Consider the following 21,190-nt stretch of genomic DNA (forward strand, 5'->3'; position numbering starts at 1 on the left):
TCAAAAGAACAGGGGGCCGAACCTCGGAGAGCTGATGCATTTCTGCAATCTATCAGTGTAGCACTTAGCACATTGTGAGTGCTCAAGAAATGGTCCAGAAATGAAAATAGACTTATTAATAGGCTGACTTTGCTGTAATTGAGGTGCCCCACAGGAGTTTTTAAATCTCCAGTGTTATAAAAATGTCAACCAACCGTTCTTTGAAAAGCAAACCAAAACAATCTGGAATAGAAATTTCCCTTTCCATTTTCTGCGTAAAGGTGACTCTTAACCTCCTTCCCACTCCTCCAGAGTTAAATGCCTGGAAAATAGGTAGGGTTATAAATTTCTAAGGCCAGGCGAGTATTTTTAACCTAAGCACAATACAGAAATGTGCAGTGCCTCTTCCATGTCCTAGAAAGTTCTTCATATACGCCTTGTTTTACAAGATAATGGGGCACAAAGGTTGCCTTTTGCCCAGTTCTTTGGGTGACAGGATGTCTTGTCCCCTGCTTGCATTGTTTGACCAGCGGTTTTCTGAGCAGTTCTGCTCCTTGTCAGATGCATTTGCCTCACTTAGCACAGGCCCTGCAAGTGGCCTCTGTCAACTCCGATAAAAAGAGAAGCTCAACACCCTTTTGTGAACATTCTCCTTTAAACCTGTCAGGCTCTAAAATTAGGCAGGAGTTGCTATCACCAGACATTCTTTTCTCTAAAGGACTCTCCCTTTGCACTTTACCTTTGTGTTCCGTGGGCCAGGACATCCCAATTACTGGTGGCATTTGAGAGTCTTGGCATTTGCCTCAGGTAGCACCACAGCTGAACTAGAGCGAATGTGGGGGTGAAGATTGTTTTCAGGAGCTTAAACGGCTGCACATCTTCAAGTGTCGTAACAAAATTGATTTTATTACTAAATGTATTCATCTCAAGAAAAGAAATCATTTCCGTGGAGACAGCTGATCTTTTCATAACTGATGTCCTTTCTCTTAAAGACCAGTAATGTTCTCTTGATTTGTTATGTTTACTTGCTCCTCTTTTTCCTTTAAAGGCAGCAGTTTTTATTTCATCTATTTGAGACCATACTCAGATGTTAAGACAGCCAGGCACATGTTCAGTGACTACTGTCTTGGCCAAAACACACTACCAGAGTAAAACCACTTTGTATTTGGTGATGCCGCTGGAAAGTGACGCTTGATACTAAGTCTGGGTCACGTCTGACACTTTAAACTATGCGCTCTATATAAATGGAACCCTTTTCTCTCTTTTCCTGAATAGTTTTTTGTTTTGTTTTTTTAATTTACAGGACTCAGCACAAGGATCTGTGAGCTCTTATCTCTTAAACAATCATTCATTAGCATATGGTTTTAAATGGGCGAAATTAGAAGCTGTTTTAAATTTAATTGATTACTTAGAAAGTGGGGGTTGCTTTCTTGATGATTCTCTCAAACATTTTTTTGTTTCGTTTGTGAAGTGAATTGTGTCAGTGAAGCCTTTTAAAAATACTGTTGAAACTGAATTTTTAAGTAGAACAGCATGACAGGCTATAGTGGAATTTTTATTGTTGTTTTAATCATCTGTCTTCCCGATGGTAACACTGATGACTGTGTGGAGACCCCTTTTGCTTAGAAAATAAATAAGTAATAACCCTGTGTCTGGAATATGACTTTTGACATGCTTGAATGAGGCTCCTTTTCAAGAGGGTAACAAAAACAGAAAAACAAATAAAGCACAGCATTCCTGGCAGAATATTTGTCCCCTGGATTCCCTAGAGACAAGGGATCATTGTCCTGGGGGGAAAAAGAAGAGTATATTGAATCTATGCTAAAGGTTCTAACATTTTCAAAATTTTGCATCATTATACCCAATAAAGGTATTTACAAGGAAGTCATAGCTTGAAGTGAATTACTTTGTAATATAGTAGAAAAAAACTCTGGACCGGGTACTTGGGAGACCTGAGGGGTAATTTTCCATAAGCTGCAGTGTTACTTTAGCAGGTTTCTTATCTTTGTGGATTTTAGGTTTTGTCATTTATAAAAATAAAAGAGGGTGACTGGCTAGATGAGGTCCCAGAGTGACAGTCTCTCCTTCTTTCTGAAACACTTTAAATCCCCAGATCTGGGGGTTATCATCTTAACTCCTCTGGGCTGAGGAAGAACTGACACCAGCTTTCCTTACCAGGTGGCACAGTCTTTCGACTGCTCAGGAAACACCCATCACTGTCCTCTATCAAGAAACAGTGTGGGCTTCGCAGGGGTGGTGATTCTTTATACCTTGTTGTACTTAACGGTCTTGGTTTCCAGTATAAAGTGACATTTGTTATGCTGCTGTGAGAGTCTCCAGAATGAAGATTCTCTTTTTAAGGGGAGGAAAACAAAATTAAGGAAAGATGCTTTCTTAATTTCAGTGTTTGATCAACCTTTGGTTGGCTCACGTTTAGAAATAACTTTGGCATTGAGTCACTGTCATGATGTTTATTTTGTTATATTGGTGTCCCTGATGAAGGTTTCATATCGAAACATGCTAACATAGTCCCTCTTACGAGATCTCCTGGGGGCTTCCAAAGACTGTCATGGGTTCTCTGGTGGTTCTTATAGCCTGTTAGGGTGCGAGGGCATGCCAGGGCCAGACTATGTCGCCAACGCTGGTGTCACAGGCTCCGTGTTGCCCTGGATCTATTGCACAGCCCATCTGCTCTGCCGCTGACAGGAAGGCGGGGACAGCAGGGCCTGTGAGCTTTACGTGATGAGCCTAACGATAGACTTTTTCTATTGCTCAGGTGGGTGCCCGTTAGAGCCCACGTGAGCACTTTGTTTCCATGTCCATAAAGGATCCTATAAAAAGTTTGTCCTCCTATTATACTAAAGGGTTGTGCCCACAGTGGACACTCAAGAAGATGGGTGTGTATTCTTAGTTCTGTCATTTGGTTACAAGTAGGAAACAAAAGTAATAAGTCTTTTTACTTTTTAACTTGAACCTGCGTATTGTGGTAGCAATACACTATGGAATAATGGAAAAAATGACACACGGATTTAAGCGTTGGCAGTTGTCTACTCATCAAGCACTAATGGCTTTTGTATTATACACACAGATGCTCCGCAACTTACAACGGAGTTACATCCTGATAAACCCCTCGTTGCTGAAAATACCAGAAGTTAAAGATGTATCTAATGCTATCCTGTAGAATATGGGTTGTTTACCCACATGATCATTAGGTAAACTGGAAGCTGTGGCTGGCTGCCACTGCTCAGCCTCACAAGGGAGTGTGGTACAACGTATCGTATCTAGCCCAGGAAAAGAGCTCAATTTGAAGTATGGTTTCTATTGAGTGTATAGCACTTTTGCATCATAAAGTTAGAACATCATAAGTCAAACCATCGTTAAGTTGGGGATTATCTGTATATATAAATTACATTACAATTTTCGTGTGCGACGAATAATAGTTTAAGGTTCTACTATCCCCAGCACGACTCCACTTTAGACAGTAAGAGGAGTCAGAGGGACCAGTTGGTTTGAGGCTAATGGAGTAGAGAATTCTGAGCGGGTTTACCAAATGATAGCGGAGAGGCCTGCTTGTGAGAACTAAAATAACTGAATGAGGGCCAAGGTGTGGGGGTCGTTGGCACAGGATGTGCGTCTGAGCGATGGCAGTCAGGTGGCTGAGGAGAGAGGGAAATAAGAAACTGTTGCTACTAGCTGACGTACGGAGCGTGGAAGAGGGCATGTACCAGGTATACCCGGGACAGGTTGACTTGGAGATGTAGACGGCCACTCACCATGTGAGATCACAGCCCCTTGGAGTTGAGGTGACCTGAGGGGCTTTCTGACTAGCCCCTCACTTGGGCCTGCAAATCTGGACGTGAAGGTCCTTAGCACAGAATAGTTTATTAGAGCTCTCTGAGATGGCAACGGGGGTATTTGCAGAGAGAAAAGAGAAGGCCAAGTATAGAAAATTGCAAAACAGTAGAATTTGGCAGGAGGAAGAAGAGCTAGTAATGGATCAGTTCAGAAGGTTGAAATAGAATTATAGAAATAAAAAAAGAACCAGAGAAATACTGCACCCAGGAAGCCAAAGGTACAATTGCCAGATGGGGATCGAAATGAATGATGCCTGGGAAGAAACCAATTCAAAACTGGCATTTCTGAACAGTGGGGGAAAGAATAATTCTTCAGTAAATGGTGTAAAATAAATACTTGACCATTTGGGGAAAATTAGTTAGATCCCAGAACATATATAAAAATAAACTCCATTTGCATTAAAAATATAAATGGAAAAAATTTTAATGAAAATATAGACAAATAGTTTTCTAATTTGGGTGAGCAATTCCTGACTATATATGTGGTATCTGTATTCAAGATGCTATGAAGAAAGTTAAAAAACAGGTTATAGACTGGGAGGAAATACAAACAAAACATATAACAGAAAAAAGGTTAATATCCTTTTAAGATATTGTAAGAAGAGTTTCTATAAACTTATTAGAAAAGTAACACAATATCTCTTCCTTTGTTCTCTGAGGAAGAGATATAAAATGACTCATAAATAGATGAAAATGCTAATGTAAAAACTGAATTGTAAAGCAACAATGAGATGCCTACGAGATTAGCAAAAATTAAAATACATTTTAACATACACTGCTGATGAGAAATGGACACTTAGGTAACCATTGTCACAGGGAGCTTAAAGTTGATACATCATTTTTAGAGAATTATTTGTCAGGATCTGTTGAATTTTTAAATACACATACTCTTTGATCTAACAGTCTCCTTTCTAAGACTATATTCTACAGAAATCCTAGCCTGAGTACGTAAGATTTGTCTAAAAAGGATGTATTTATTCCATCATTGATGACAGGAAAAAAAGAATAGCCTGAATATCAATGAGCAAATGGTTAAATAAATTGTATACATCCATACAATGAAATACAACACTTTTTTTAATGAGATAAATCTGGGTGTTTTAACCTGGAAAGAATTCATGATGTTTTGCTAAGTGAAGAGTGGGAGGAGTCAGTTGTAGCCCAATATTATTAGCCTGATTCTATGTATTGCCACGTAACAATAACCAGTGTGTGTGTGAATATATATAGTTAGATGTGTCTCTATAAACTTATGAAAAAGTTGGGAGGGGTCTACACCACTGGGTAGAAGTAGGGATGGAGGGACAAGAAGAAAGACAACGTTCATTGATGCCCTTTGAAAGAGCCGTGGTGGGGACAGAGGAATGAATAGGGTAGGAAAGCGTGAGCCTGTGAGTGTAGGTTACTGTGGATATGTTTGATCAGAAAAGGAAGAGAGAGATGGAAATTTAGCCTAAGGGGCAGATGGGGCAAAAGGTTTTGGTTTTTTGTTATATCGGATAGGAGAAATTTGAGTCTGTTTATACCAAGGAAAGGGAGAAAACACAAAAAGAGAATATTGTGGTAATTGGAAGAGTGGTGGAGTTGGTAAGGAATGGAAGCAAGGCTGAGTGTCCTTTCTCTGGGGTTGTAGACAGGGAAGTGAAGTTGGCAGAAGGTTTTTCAAGAATTACCGTGTATCCCCGAAAATAAGACTTCGCCTGACCATCAGCTCTAATGAGTCTTTTGGAGCAAAAATTAATATAAGACTCGGTCTTATATCATATTATATTATAAGACCTGGTCTTATATTATATGAAAATAAGACCCGGTCTTATATTAATTTTTGCTCCAAAAGATGCATTAGAGCTGATGGTCCGGCAAAGTCTTATTTTCGGGGAAACACAGTAAATTCCTTCCATGGTTATCAAAAGTCTCAGGATTTAGTTTGTCCTTTATTGAAGAATCAGGTTCAGGTTTAGTATCAATTGCCTTTCCGTAAATAGAAAGGGCAAAGAATACTGCTGTGTGTGTGTGTGTGTGTGTGTGTGTGTGTGTGCGTGTGTGTGTGTGCGTGTGTGATTTGATAAAATATGCATACATATATTAGGTTGGTGCAAAAGTAATTGCGGTCTTTGCAATTATTTTTAACCCTTTAAACCGTAAATACTTTTGCACCAACCTAATATATATGAGGTGTGTTTATTTCAATACTGAAATAGTCTACTTGTAAAGAGTCTTCTTGAAGATGATTTTATTGTAATAATCTTCACAGTGCCCTTTCATGTGTGGACAGTATTCAAAATGTTAAAATAGCATCTGAACCACACCAGCTTAACGCTGGGACATATTTTTGCAGCTGTGGGCATAACGAGGACTTTTGTGCTTCTGCTGGTATTCTAAAAGGATGTGTTTGTCCTGGGTCTAGATGGGAGCACTGCAGATCTACTTGGCAGGCATTGGAAATCCTACAGGTGGTAGGAAGAAAAGTGGTGCCAGAGAAGGAAGCCAGACTGTCACAAAGCAACAAGATGGAGCACCCTGCAAATAGGAGGAGGATCTGAGAGTTAGTTTAGTGGGCACGAGAGGTGCGTCAGTCCTGCCGACTGGGTGAAGGGTGCACAGGAGGGTGTTGCCTGCAGAGGGATGAGCTGGCTGGAGAGGGATTAGGTGCCAGGGCAGGCATTTGAGGGTAGGTGGGAAGTCGGGGGGGGGGGGGGTGACTGGAAGGAACAATAGTTTTTGAACAGCTGACTCAGTTAAGGTACAATCTGTGAGCCCAGTTGCTCCCTGCTCCTGCGATGCTGTGGTTAGAGGGCTCCAAATTCTCCCCAAGTCTTAGGTGAAGGCCCTGGATTTTAGCTCAGTAGTGGTTCCATCCAATCACTTGAAATGTGTTCCTCTTACTCTGCATTTGCTTATACCTCCCACACAGTCACACTCTGTTAGTAACTAACTGCCAATAAGTGTCTTTAAATAAAACTGGCCCCTCTGACAATTTTGAACCTGCCGAGTATTCTCCTTGATTCCTAAACTGTCACATTTACCGACCTCAGGATTTCTCTACACATCAGAAACAACGCTTTTTCTACTACAATTTCTTGGCAGGCTTCTAAAATTTCCAGACTCGCAAGCATTTACTGTGGCCCTGTTTTGCCTTACTCCAAATCTGCATGGCGTCTTCCCTCTCCCTTCCCTGCCCCCCACTGTTTATTTCCAAGCACTTTGTAGCATCTTCCTACAATAGAAATGCTACTTTTAAAAACTTTGGATGTAATATGGCTGCAAGTTCCACTAAGTGTAAAGGCTTAATGCCCTTGACTGTAATGGACAAAGTTAGCATGACAGTTCTCAGCTGGGTACTTTCCAGGTGTCAGTTGGGGTGAAGACACCATGTTTGCCCAAAGAGAAAGCTATTGACAGATTTTCTGTCTAGAAGAAGCCATTATCAGCTTTGGGTGGCTATCACTTGTTCTATGGCTTATCATTTGAATAGCATTCAATGTACTCTTTCTTACTTTTTCTCTTATTCCTTTAACCAGAAAGTAATGAATATAGAATGCTGACTCAACTTGTCTGAGGTTGCCCAGATTCAAGGTTTCACGAGCCTTAATTAAAAATACAGAAGAAAGTGTCTTTGTTTGACCAGGAATAATAGGATTTCTATGTTGTTTGTCATCAACTCTCTAAGCTAATACCTGTGTTCTTGTTACTATAACATTTATTTAACAGTTGAACATTGAAAAATGAAGGAGGGTCGAGTATTTTAACATTTAAAGTTGAACACCAAATTTGTTTTCTAGAAAATAAATCTCCCTAGATTGAATTATTTGGCAGGATGGCCAAATGTGACTTTTTCCATTGCTGGAAGTGGAAAACAAATGTCTGTTTTCTATGTGCCTCAGAAGGCGCTGAGAGGTGGGCGTGAGGGTGACATTTCAGGAATGAACAACTGAGGCTGCAGGAGGATAAACCAAGGTCACCTGGCTAGATAGTTGTAGAATAAGAATTCAAATTCAAGTCTCCCTATTTTCAGACCCATGTGCTTTTCACTACTCCACACTGTTTCCATAACAACTGAAAGATGCTCCACCATCAAATAGCCGAAGTGATACTGGATTTCCATTGTGCTACTACTCTATATCTTGAAGAAAGAACTGACTACCTGTATGTGACCCATGTAAAAACATGCAAGTGTTCGCTAAGTAATGCCAACTCTATTCTCTCTTTTGTTCTAGATTTTCTACCCTAGCAAGGATGGTACAAAGATTCCAATGTTCATTGTACATAAAAAGGGCATAAAATTGGATGGCTCTCATCCTGCTTTTTTATATGGCTATGGTGGCTTCAACATCTCGATCACACCCAACTACAGGTAAGCATGGAATACTCTTGGCACTTCCGCATGCATTTGATCCTCTCCATACAGTGGAAAGAAACCAGAGACCAGTCTACTAAATCATGTTTTCTAATATATTTAACCATGTATTTCTCGCTTGTCACTTTCATGGAGAGGCAGGATGATGTGTTACATACGTGCGTTTTGGGTCAGGAATTTCAGGATCACTACAAGGTAAACTTGTGTCCTCAGTGGAGCAGGCCGTTTGGGGACTGGATGCTGAAGCTGTAGCTGCCGAGCTACAGAAGGTAGTGCCGGTGGAGTCTCGAGGGAAACTCCTTCCTTTAGCATCAGTCATTTGCTAACACTGCCCTCAGTGTTCTCTTCAGAAGGAATGGGTTTTCAGCGAAGAATGACATTTTTTGGCAGCACACAGTCTTAAAATAGACTGTCTTAACATTCAGCCATAAATACGTTTTCTGTATACGCTATCACTTCATTTTAAACTTACGTTCAGGGAGAAAAATCTAAATTTATACGTATGATCCTGTTTATATAAGTATCTTCTGTCAGTTATTTGTAAACTTGATTTTAATATCCCATTCATAGGACAAAATGAAATTTGCTTTCAACATTTTTAATAAAAGCAAGGAGTCTCCTATCAGCAAGACCAGCGTTAAACCGTGAAATCTGATTCAGATTCATCTTTCCTGTTCAGGAAGAAATTCACGGGCTGGTGACTGTGAGGACATAAATTCAGAGTAGATTCCACCAGCTGTCCTAAGTTTAAATACAAGAAAACTGTTAACTTTGTTTTGAGTACTTGACATCAGTAGATTACTCTGCTCCTTTTATAGGATTTAATGAAGCCTGAAACATGGTTCCTGCCCTTAAAGTGGTTGGTAGCCAAATTGTGGACTGTCTTGAATATCTGGCTAAAGAGTTTGATGTTACCATTTTGTTAGGAACTTACGAAGGTATACAATCATCATGTAGAACAGTGTTTTCAGAGGATTTGTAAGGCATCCTTTTATGATTAAATTGAAGGGCAACTAATGAGAAGTGCATTGTGCAATGATAGCGCCATTTACGTCCTATAATGCCTCCTCTGTACCGAGCACCATCCTAGGCAAGGCCTGAGCCCATAGACAGACCAGCGTTGCCCAGGCAATGAGAGTCACTGTTCCATTAGTATGTCTACATGCCATAGTTATTCTCTGTGATTATGAGTCTAAAAATGTAAGCCAGTAGCTGTTGGTTCCTTAGATTCACCTAATCCTTACAACAAAAAATAAAAGTGTGTCGTGGTTTGCCCCCTCTTTTCACTCAAAGTGATGAAATACATGCTTGTTTCAAGTCACAGTGATGTCTGAATGTGGGGCCAGTGAACACGTGCTTCGGCTAATGAATGAGTCAGAGACCTGTACCTTAAGCCCCATCCCCTTGGTCCCCACAGGGTGGCTAGGATTGAGACAACACTGATTCCTGAGCAGGTCTGTAGCTAAAGCCACTTGGCTTTGTTGATTTGTGCAATAAGTATTTATGAAGCATGCTCTGTTGGGCTTCAGGAGATGAGTAAGGAATGGTTCCTGTGCCATCTTCATCCCAGAACCCAGTGAGTATGTTGGTAGTTTCAGTAAAGACCATTAGAGGTGAATGAAAAATATTTTTAAGAAGACCAAGTGATTGAAAATCTATTTGGCCAATCTGGTATGGCTATGTGGTCTGATCACCTGCCCCAACTATTCTTTCCTCTTTAGCCCCAAGACCTAGGAAATTAACTGTCAGACCGTCTAGAGCCCCACGGTGCAGAAGCCCATGGTTTCCCTAGTTACTAAAGGAAGAAGGATAACATTCTCAGAAATAGTTGTCAAAGACAAATTAATTTTAACAGCAAGTAGAAAAATGTTACCCAGCATTTTTAGGATCAGAGTGGAAAGAGGAGGAGAAAAACGTAAAATCCAAGGCTTCCAAAGGACTTAATTCTTTTTCCTAGAAGCCTTGTGCTGTAGTTTCTTCCGTTTATTTCTAGAAAACATTCTCCATCCCTGAGCTCTCCCTTCTTATTTTCTGGTACGTGTCCTTCATCTCCGCTGCCTCATCATCCTACATGGTCTAGTTTAACATCTAAGTTTCTGTGGAACTGGAAAAACTGTTTAAAATCCGTGTTTCAGAAAGAGCTTTTTTCTTTTTTCTAACTTGAACAATTTGGAAAGAGATAGCAAAAAAGGAAGGAAAAAAAACTGGTAGCAGGGGCCGTTATTGGGTGTTCCTACGAGTCCCACACCATTTACACCAGGGGGTGTCACATGCCTGGCAGTATTTTGCTTGCCAAGATAGTTGGTAAAAGATAGATTCAGTATGAACTGAGGGCCTGTACTTTTTTCTCTGTTTGCATTATAAATTTTGTATTCCTACTTTGTATAGTGAAATATTTACTAATATAGAAAAATGATATATATTAAATGTTCATGAAAATACCTGAGCTTTGCAGTTAAACATTCCTCATAAGCTATATATTTTTTGCTTTAATCAAGTAGTATAAAAATATTGGGCTCCAATTTGAATAATTATACATGGAGGGAGACAGTATGGTCCTCACGAGGCTGCTAATGGAAGGCTATTGTTACTGTTTCTCAGTGTGTCCAGGCTGATCTTTGTGAGACACATGGGTGGCGTCCTTGCAGTGGCCAACATCCGCGGAGGTGGGGAATACGGAGAGACATGGCATAAAGGTGAGGTATTTTCTCTACAGAAACATAAATATGGCACAGTCCAAGCTATGTTTGAATGAGCTGAGGGGAGTGAGGAACAGAAAAGTATTTTGACTAGACAATGGAAAATAAGGATATTTTCAAACACATTGCAGGCACCACTCCCCCCTTTAAAAACAACTTTGTCCTTTCACATTTTATTTTCCTTTGTAGTCTGTTTAATGAAGTACATATTTTTCAGAAGCATTCATGATAGACCATAATCAAAATTATTTGTTTTTTCAGCAATGCGTGGAGTAGAGTTTTATCTATCACTGTCAGAAGTGAATCTGGGAGGTACTTTTTGGTATTTATTCTAGCTTATTACTTACTGTTAGCCTAGCTTATTACTTACTGTTCAGCATTATTTGGTGATCTCAGAACAGGTCATTTTCTCTTAAAAGAAAGAAAGCAACCTGAAATAGCGCTTTCCTGTTCTTAGTGCAAGCCTCCTTTTGCTTGTTGTCTCTAATTTCCCCAACATCGCTGAGAAAGAGCATTTTCCTAGCATTGGTCTATGACTGTCATGTGCAGGTTTTAGACACAAGAACTCAGTCGGTTTTCTTTTCTGGTGTTAATGATGGAGTCTCCATTCTCTGGCCTCCTGAAGAATGTATTCTAGTTGATTGAAGATATTGCTTCTGTACTCAGCTTCATTCCCGGATTATCATTCTTTTAAAAAAAAATTGTGACAATCTTTATTTTTAAAGCCCTATCTCTCCCTTTTCTTTATGGAGCACACCCCCTCACCTAGGCTTTTGTGCATATGGAATTCATAGACCAACCAATAGTCTAAAGATGTTCTTGTATCCCTATTCCTGTATCCCCTGGAGGAGGATGTGGGAAAGCACCTTCTCTCCCTCCAGCTCCATGCTTCTCCCCTCTCTCATCATCAGCCATCATTTGTAAGAAGGTCTGCTGGGAAAAAGGTAGCCACTAGTGCTTGGGGTTGGTCAGCAGCACTAGGTAAGGGGTCTTCTCCCACAGTCGGAACATTAGAGACCGCCCTTCAAATCTGTACCTCCACTTGCTCTTCTCTACCTTCCTGATCCTGAGGCGAAAGGCTCAGGTTTTCTGCATCAAATCAAATCAACAAACATGTAGATCTGGAAAGAGATTTTTCATAAGTACCGGTTAACACGTTGCGTACGGATCACGAGAATCTTTGTTTTTTCTGAGCGGATTTTTATGAGGGATTTAAACCCCGCCGTACGCAACGTGTTAAGCGTCAAGATGTAGGAAAGGCCCAGACCTGACCCCTGGACCTCCAGCATGTCCCCCCCCCAAGGGCTGACATCAGAAAACAAACTATTTGAGCATCTTAGCAAGAGGGAGTGTTCCTAATTAACACATGGGCTCCAGGCCTACCTGCTATGTTAGGTTGACCTCTGTCCTGTCATCCCCAAAGACTTCATCAGTTGTCATTGTAGTTGGCAAGCAGTGCTTATCTATTCTGATCTTGGATCCTCTTGCCCGGTTGTCACTGTATTTAAAATGGCATAGAATTCATTGTATAATTTTGACTTTGACCTGATATTAGAATTTACTTATGTTAAAATCGTACTATGAAATTATGATAAGAGATGATTGATAAAAGGAGACTAAGAATAGAACCTCTATATACCATATGATTGATTTATATCCCAAATCCAGGTGCTAAGTCTGGACCCCTTGACTTGCCTGATTTCCTAGTTAAAATGTTTGTGGCGTACACACTTAAATACAGAACTACCTGATCCTGTGATCTTATCTGCAAAGACTTTGGATTCCTCTTTGCAATACCCTGCTGGTGCTCAGGTGCCCACCGTGCTCTGAGGACAGAGTACCTTTGGTCCTGGTGAACTCTCATCTCTGTGCTAATTAGAACCAACTTATTGTCCAAAAGCCTGAGGAAATTTGAAGCTTGATTGAGCTTAAAAGTAGACTGCCTTTGGACTGATTCATAAACTTTCTCCAAATTTAGGCAGTGAAAGGACCAGAAATGGACCTTTTCCAGTTAGACCCTACTATACTAAACATTGATAAATCTAAATTCCATTCTGTTAATTGAGTTTAGAATTTAATGCTCTTTAAAAAATATAGTCATATAACCCAAATGATATTATTCCTGGACACTGTCATCCTAGCTGTTCTAATTCCCCAATAATTTCTTATTAAAATCTTAATAACATTTGTTTTGATATGAAAAAAATTTCTTTAGTAGCACTGCCTCATCTTTAATCAAATTTCTGCAGAAGTGGTTAATCTCAAATGTCTGATTAGATCTGTCTGCCTTTTCTTCATTTACTGGCAGTTATTTCAGACATCTATTTCTTTGAGGGCATGCCTTTGACATTTGGCCTTTACTTTTAGGTATTCTAAGACCTTATAAAATGTTTCTCTCTTTAAGTAATTGCTTTGTGTGGTTTTATACTTTGGAATGACTTTTAGATGGAAAAGCCCAGATTCTCTGGGGAGATGTTTAAGACCCTCTCCATTCAAGATTTGAGAAACTGTAATGGGCTGCTGTCTGCAGCATCACCTAATTCCTATCTACAACCAAACTGGAAGACTTATTTCTCATCATTACTTACCCATTTCAAACTCCCGCAAAGAAGAGGGGTGAGAAGTGCACCTCTGCCAAGGGCTTTCATCTTCCTAGGGAGGCAGAAGCACGCACAGCCCCACCATCACAGGCTAGGTGGAACTCAGAAAATTATTGAACACTGCTCAAGGTCTTGTTTTAAAGTTCAGTTTCTCCAAAATACAGGTTCTTTTTTATTACATTCACTTTTACACGTTCGTTTTCATGATTCTCTGACATAACAGATCATCTCTTCCCTTTAAGGCATTTGCCTTTTAAGATCTAGGAGTTCTTAGAAAAATACAAATCCACCGTATGGATTGGCAGTTGTGGTATTGACGACGGATTTCCACAACACATACCAAAAGAGGTATTTTTCTAAATGTAGTGTCAGCCCATTGTGTTTAAATTGATCAGTAATTGAAACTATTCCCTTCATCATTTGAGTTCCCTCTTGGTAAATCTGTTGTGGGTTGTTTTTTTATGTGCTGTTTTGTTAATTAACTGTCCTTCACTTTGGCACATTGTAGGTGGTATCTTGGCCAACAAACAAAACTGCTTTGATGACTTTCAATGTGCTGCTGAATATCTTATCAAGGAAGGTTACACATCTCCCAAGAGGCTGACTATCAATGGAGGTTCAAATGGAGGCCTCTTAGTGGGTGAGAACTGAATTTTATTCATTGCACTTACCAGTTAACACTCTTGGGGTTTTCAGATATACTGTCTGTAGGCAGCTCTTGATTTACTTTGGTTCATGGTGGGAGCAATGGTACAAAGAAAGCAAAATCCATTTGTATTTGGGCATCTGATAAATGACACATAAAGACCCAACTGAACCCACATTATACAAACTTGAGTCATGATAGCCTAAAAACTGTCTGGCCTGCTCTGAGCTGGACTGCATTTTTCTCCCCAGCCGGGTGGGACCCTTCTCCCCACCAACTGGATCCACAGGTTTCTAGTGTCCAGCCAGCATAGGACTGAGCCTGATAACCCTTCTGATTGTGGTACTCAGAACTTGTAAGATGTGATCATTACTAAACTTTTGTTGAATACACCGGGTGATGCTAAATGCTATGGGTGTAGAGAGAAGAGTCATGAGGAAAATGAGGTACATACAAAAATGGGTCCATAGCATAATAATAATGACATACTGCATTTCCCTGAAAATAAGACCTAACCAGAAAATAAGCCCTAGCATGATTTTTCAGGATGCTCGTAATATAAGCTCTACCCCAAAAATGAGCCCCAGTTAAAATCATCAGCCAGATGGATGCATTTAGTATGTCCGTTGCAACACACGACATATGTATTGAATTATAATAATATATAATTAAATATAAATAAATATTGACTTTAATACTTAAAAATAAACAATATAAATTATAATTAAGTATTTGTAAGTACCCAGGTGGGCACCTTTGAATGAGAGGTTAACACCTATGTAAACATGAACTCGAGACTTATTGCCGAATGACCAACTGGAGTACGGACACAGCGCACGAATAACGTGCGCACTGATAACAAACGGACATGGTTGTGTCTAGTATGAATCTTCATAATTCAATATGTCATGTGTTGTAACAGACATACTTAATGCACTCGTGTGAAATGAAACGTTTCTGAATTTTGTTGCCTGCAATTTTTCGTCGCTTTCGTGTGGACCATCATTCTTAACTGTCATCATTTTTGTTAGCATTCCTGTCTCATAATCAATTAACACTCGATTTAATGGTAGATTTAAAGGGAATAATATTTTGACCCCCAGACAAGATGAATGCAAAAAGAAAGAGCTATACCATCGAGTACAAGAAAGGAATCATGGAGGACTCCCGGGGCAAGAATCTTATGGCTTTCTGCAAAGAGAAGAAGTTGGATCTCCGAATAGAAGGGTCCGAAAATGGCGAGCAGAGTACGATAACCTCAGCCAACAGGTGGACGAGAGAAATGCTGAGAAGGGCAAGTGTGGATAAGGTCAGCAACCATCATTTCCTGATCTGGAAGACATCATCTGTGAATGGATTGCTGACAGGAGAGCAAAGGCTTTGGTTGTGCGCAGGGCTGATATTCAAGCATTTGTCCTTGCAATGGCACCACAGTTAGAAATATGCCCAGAGGAATTCAAAGCATCACAACACTGGCTGTGTGGCTTCCTTCAGCGATAGGAAGTGTCTCTAAGATCGACAACACTGTTCAAGCTGGAAGATACTGAAGTTATTAAACGTGCACTTGCATTCAAGCCCTTTGGGGATGGCATCGACTTTTCTAAATACCAACTCTCCAACATGATAACTATGGATGAAACTGTAGTGTTTATGGGCCAACGATCTCAAACGACAATTGACCAAAGGGGTGCCTTGCCAATCTACTACATTCCATCCACTGGTTACGAAAGTGCACGTGTTACCTGTATTTTGGCAATTCGTCTGGATGGAAAGAAAGCCCCACCTCTAATCATCACTAAGGGCAAGAAAGATAAGGTTGAACGTGTTTCAGGCATTTATGTTCTTGAAACCAAAAAAGCCTGGTGCACACAAGCAGTTATAAGGAAGTGGGTCTATTTAATGCTGCCACTTGTTTTGCGAGGTGGCCAAAGAGGTCTGCTAGTCTGGGATTCAGCCAACACTCACCACACTAAAGACAAGAAGAACTTCCTTGCAGAGAGAAGAATAGATCAAATAATGATTCCTGCAGGAATGACTGCCTCTTTCCAGACTCTTGGTATTGCAATAAAGAAGCCATTCAAGGACCATTTGCGCATGGAAATCAGTGACTACATTGAAAATAGAATGGAGAGAAATCAGCCTGGATACTTTGTGAAGCCCAGCCTGCAAAGGGGTCCTGACTTGGGTGAAGAATTCATAGGATAAAATCACTGACAGCTGTGTTGCCAATGCACTATGAGCAGGCTACGTGGACAAGAAGAGCTCATTTAATGAGAGCTCCATTGCTGGACATGAGAGATTGGGGCCAATGGTTCTACAGGAAATGGATCACAAGAAATTCAAGCCAGAATTCAGGGTTTGGAGAGTTATGACGATGTTCCAGAAGAAGATGACATGACTATTTGAATAAATGTAGATTATTGTACGTGAAAAAATAAGACATCACCTGAAAATAAGTCCTAATGCATCTTTTTGAGCAAAAATTAATATAAGACCCGATCTTATTTTCAGGGAAATACAGTAGGTCACAAAATAGTGAGTACCTTGTGTGCCAGGCTCAGTCTGAGCCCTTGACATGCATGCTGTCCTGGGAGGTGCACGCAGCCTGTCAGACTGGGCCTAGTAATGTCCCATCCCACAGAGGAGGACCCTGGGGCACTGAGGTTGAGTAGCTGGCCCAGTGTCACATAGTTGGAAAATGGTGGTGTTGGGCGGGGGCCTAGCGCTGTGGTTTCATATTCTGCTCTTTTAACCTTTTTGTGGCACTGCCTGTAAGTAGCTTGTCCTAATTTTTGGTAGTTAATGAAATTTTACTTTGCATTTTATGTCTCACTAAACATTGTAATGCACAGTGAACCTAAGCTTTGCTTGCTGTGTCCTACATCCAATGTCATTAGGAAAGGAGGGACCATTGCAAAAATGTAGAATAGCACATATAAGCTCAACTTAAAACTGTTTTAGAGGAGAGCGGTCAGGTAGTGGCACATTCACTCAGTTGCCCTGTCTTGGAAATATACTGAGTCATGTCAAAACCTGAATTCCTGGTATAATTTTTTACCTCAATAGGATATAGTCTTAAAAAAGCATTTTCTGTTGGAGGTAAAATACATACATCCAAAATAATTTGGTTAAATTTAAAAAGTATATTGATAAAATTCTTACCCAAAACAGACCACACTTCTGCCTTCATGGCGCATTCATTCTAGTCAGAAGAGACAGACGATAACCACTGGCCTGCATGGGTTTGGTGTGTTCTAGTAACAGTGAGGGGGCCCACGTGTGTGGCTGTCACAGTCAGCAGGGGAGTAGAGCGGCAGGGGGTGGGAGGCTAAACCAGGCAGGACCTCAGAGCCCGGCGAGAGGACCTGGTTTACTCTGTAAAACGAGAAGCCTCTGGGGGAGTTTTGAGCAGAGAAGTGTCATAATTTGACTTACTTTTTTCACAGGATCATGCGTTGAGCCTGCTATGGTGTTAGTGTAGATAGAAGGGGAGGCAAAGACAAAAAAGCAGGAGGCCAGACAGGAGACCTCTGTGCAGTGAGAGACAAAGTTTGGACTCGGGATGTAGTGATGGAAGTCGTGAAAAGTGGTCAGATTCTGGGTGTGTTTTGAATTGGAGCCAACTGAATTTTCATTGGGATTGTATGTGAAGTGTAAAAGAAAGAACTATGGGCGAATCTAAGATTTAGTGGGAGAAGACATGGAAAATACCATCTGATTCCAATAGTGGGAGAATTGTTTTGTAATGTACTGGCTTCTCCAATAGCTCCTTTATATTTTCAGAGTTTTATGTTCAGGAATTGGTTTGTGTCTGTTGACAGACCTGGTCCCTTAAGGAACCTCCAGAGGTGGAGTTCCCCCAACAGGATACTGAATGCTTATTTAAAAGATTCCTGCCCCTCCTGCCTCTTGGTGAGAGAATCGGGATGTCCAAGGGTAGGACTCAGGTTCAGTATTATGATTAAGCAATCAGAATTGGGGTGGGAACTATGTTTGTTGCCAGAGGCAGGAAAAGTCCATATCCCTTGACTAACTCCTAGTCATGGCAGCTTTGATATGACTTCCTCCCTAACTGCTTTACACCTGGACAGGTGCCCCTACTCCCTACTTCGGTAGCACCTAAATTTTCTCAACAGTAGTGGTTGCTACACTATGATTGCTTGTTCACTTCTTTATCTTGTCCACTAAAATATTCACTGATACATCCCCAGGCCTAGAGCCAGGCACATGACAGATGTTCAATAAATATTTGTTGAATTATCAAAAAAAAAAAAGTTGTAAGTAACTTAAGTATACAGTGTTTTAAGTATACAGTGTTTTTACAACAGGACAAGAAGGTGTGCCCATATTGGATACATCCCTGAGCTGGGTTTTATGCTCTGGTCTGCCTTGAGCTGTATGAACTAACTTTCTACTCACCACACTTCCAACACCAAATGTGTGGGTTTCTTTCCCACATCAACCAATTCTCCAGCTCTCCAGACACACCATCTGGGTGTCCTAAATTCAGTTCCCTTCTGCCATGACCCAGAGTTAGCGCAGACCCCACAGGGTCAGGGCTCAGACCCACAAGACTGCCCCACTTCAGATGCCAATCACAAGCCCTGGGCCTCCCATACTTCTCCCGACTGGCTATAAATCGGGGTTCCCATAACCCCCCTTCAGGTTTGATAATTTGGTAGAGCAACTCATAGAACTCAGGAACACTCGTACATTTACTGGTTTGTTATAAAGGGCAGAACCCAGGAAGCGCTAAATGGAAGACACATAGGGTAAGCAATGGGCCTGGGTGTGTGCAGAACTTCCGTGCCCTCTCTGGGCACGCCACCCTTCCAGCACCTGAATGTGTTTACCAACCTGGAAGCTGTCTGAACTCTGCGGTTTCGGGGATTTTATGGGGGTTCTGTTATGTAGGCACGATGATTAAATCAGCCATTAATGATTAAGCTCTAGCCCTTCTCCCCTCCCCAGAAGTCGTGGTGGGGGATCGAGGGGTTAAGCTGAAAGTTCCAACCCTCTAATCACACGGTTGGTTCCTCTGGCAACTGGTCTCCAGCCTGAAGCTCTCTTGGGGCCCAGAAGTCACATCCTTAGCATAAGCTCAAGGTTGAAAGGGGCTAGTTATGAATTACAACAGACACTTCTCTCATCCTTATCACTCACGAAATTCTAAGGGTTTTAGGAACTCTGTGCCAGGAACGGGAACGACTAAATATATAGTTATTCCATATATATATATGTATGTATGTATGTATGTATATGTATATGTATATGTATATATGTATGTATGTATATACATATGTATATATAGAATATGTGTATATTATATATATATGTATATACATATATATGTATGACTAAATATATAGTTATTATGATATCACAGGCTAGTTTGGAGATCCTGAACAAGTTCCTTAACCTCCCTCATCACCTGTGAAACCAAGTAGGGATGGGAGGAAGGGACACAGGTTTTTCTGAAAGTCCTTGAATGTTTTCAAATAATCCTCTCCATTGAAATTCACTTTGTGGAGTAAATCTCTGTTACTGATGAGACTATCCATCCCATCCTCAGATATATTGGAAGGAAGGAGGGAAAAGCTTGTGGGTCATTAGAGCACAAGAAGAAACCATCACAAATCACCTGCCTAAGAAAAAAGGCAACCAGGGATCTGAAAGCATCTAAGTATTATTTTGGTTTTGTTTATTTAGGTGTTTAATGTTGGGTTGCCTCCCTTTTCTTTCTGTCTTGGTTTTTAGCTACTTGTGCAAATCAGCGTCCTGACCTCTTTGGTTGTGTTATTGCCCAAGTTGGAGTAATGGACATGCTAAAGTTTCATAAATATACCATCGGTCATGCCTGGACCACGGATTATGGGTGCTCAGACAGCAAACAACACTTTGAATGGCTTATCAAGTAAGGTTTTCATTTATATTGGCATATATATGTTGTTAACGATTTGATATCATAATTCTGAACAGTCAATCAAAAGGAAAGGATAAGTGTTTGACTTTGTGTTCCCTTGAGTGTCTCATATTTGCATATAATTTACTACAAAAGTAGGGGAAATGATGGTTAATACCTGTCTTCCTTGTTTTGTTCTCGTCTTTAACAAAAACTACCAAGATGTGATAGGCAGAATTCTAAAGATGGCCCCGCCCAAGATTCTTCAATTAAACACTAATCTAGGTACTGCTGTGAAGGGCCTGTGCAGATGAAACTAAGATTACTACTCAGCTGACCTTAAAATAAGGAGATTATCCTGTATTATCCATGCAAGCCCAATGTCATGACATAACTCTTAAAGGCAGAGCTGTGGCTGGAGTTAGGGATGCAGCAGAAAGGGAGGTCAGAGAGACTGAAAGCGTGAGAAGGACTTGACCCACCACTGCTGGCTTTGAGGATGGAAGAAGGGGCCTCTAGAACCTGAGAACAACAGCCATAAAAACAACGCAGACCTCAGGCCTACATCCTCATGGAACCAAATTCTGCCAGCAACCTGAATGAGTTTGGAAAGACTTTTTTCCAGAATTTCCTAGTAAGAGCCTACACAGCTGAGCCCTTGATTTCAGGCTTGAGAGACCAGAGAACCCAGATGAACCATCCCAGACTTCAACTATTTACCTCCAATATCAAACTCTACTAAAATAGTTGATTATATTAATACTGAACCCTTTGAAAAACATGACACCATATTGAATGAAATGTAAAAAAAAAAATATCCAGATATTTCGCTCACTTAACTGTTAGTAATCACTGTTGAACCCAACTATGCTTTTATATTTAAAACCCTTTCTGATCACTCACCTGGCAGCTTACCTTGTACTTCAGAAGGTGCCTTCTCCACTCAGGTGCTCACATTGGCGCCAAAGGCAGTTTCTCTCTGCTGGAGCCAGTAGGAGATGCGCAGACAGGAAACTAGGCTCAGAGAAGACTGTGATCTTCCTAAGACTGCCACGCTGCACCTGAAATAGAGGTTTTCCACATAGCATAAGGGCAAAATGCTTCTGTGCATGGAGAATTTCAAGTCCTTCCAAAAGAGAAAGGCTTGCACTAT

General features: G+C 40.7%; 1 protein-coding gene and 1 long non-coding RNA gene across 6 annotated transcripts in view; one reads left to right on the forward strand and one right to left on the reverse strand.

Annotated features, from left to right (window-relative positions):
* PREP (prolyl endopeptidase) overlaps window positions 1-21,190 on the forward strand; it is a 112,728-nt gene that overhangs the window by 90,475 nt on the left and 1,063 nt on the right. Inside the window, exons 11-14 of the mRNA XM_019734997.3 lie at window positions 8,051-8,187; window positions 10,792-10,886; window positions 13,998-14,129; window positions 19,893-20,049. Coding sequence (XP_019590556.3) covers window positions 8,051-8,187; window positions 10,792-10,886; window positions 13,998-14,129; window positions 19,893-20,049 — 521 coding nt within the window. The remainder of the gene's footprint in view (window positions 1-8,050; window positions 8,188-10,791; window positions 10,887-13,997; window positions 14,130-19,892; window positions 20,050-21,190) is intronic.
* LOC109449098 (uncharacterized) overlaps window positions 11,051-21,190 on the reverse strand; it is a 133,212-nt gene continuing 123,072 nt past the window's right edge. For 3 of the 5 annotated variants that reach the window (XR_016020216.1, XR_016020214.1, XR_016020215.1), the window contains 5 exons: window positions 20,953-21,098; window positions 14,161-14,215; window positions 13,478-13,590; window positions 12,273-12,387; window positions 11,051-11,576 (listed from right to left, as the gene is read on the reverse strand). This is a non-coding gene — a long non-coding RNA (uncharacterized LOC109449098). Of the gene's footprint in view, window positions 11,577-12,272; window positions 12,388-13,477; window positions 14,003-14,160; window positions 14,216-20,952; window positions 21,099-21,190 lie in introns of those variants that run through there. The other 2 variants (XR_012496698.2, XR_016020213.1) reach the window with 2 other exon arrangements.

This window comes from Rhinolophus sinicus, chromosome 2 (genome assembly GCF_057876585.1).
Source record: "Rhinolophus sinicus isolate RSI-liver-muscle chromosome 2, RSI-T2T, whole genome shotgun sequence".
NCBI classification, from domain to species: domain Eukaryota; kingdom Metazoa; phylum Chordata; class Mammalia; order Chiroptera; family Rhinolophidae; genus Rhinolophus; species Rhinolophus sinicus.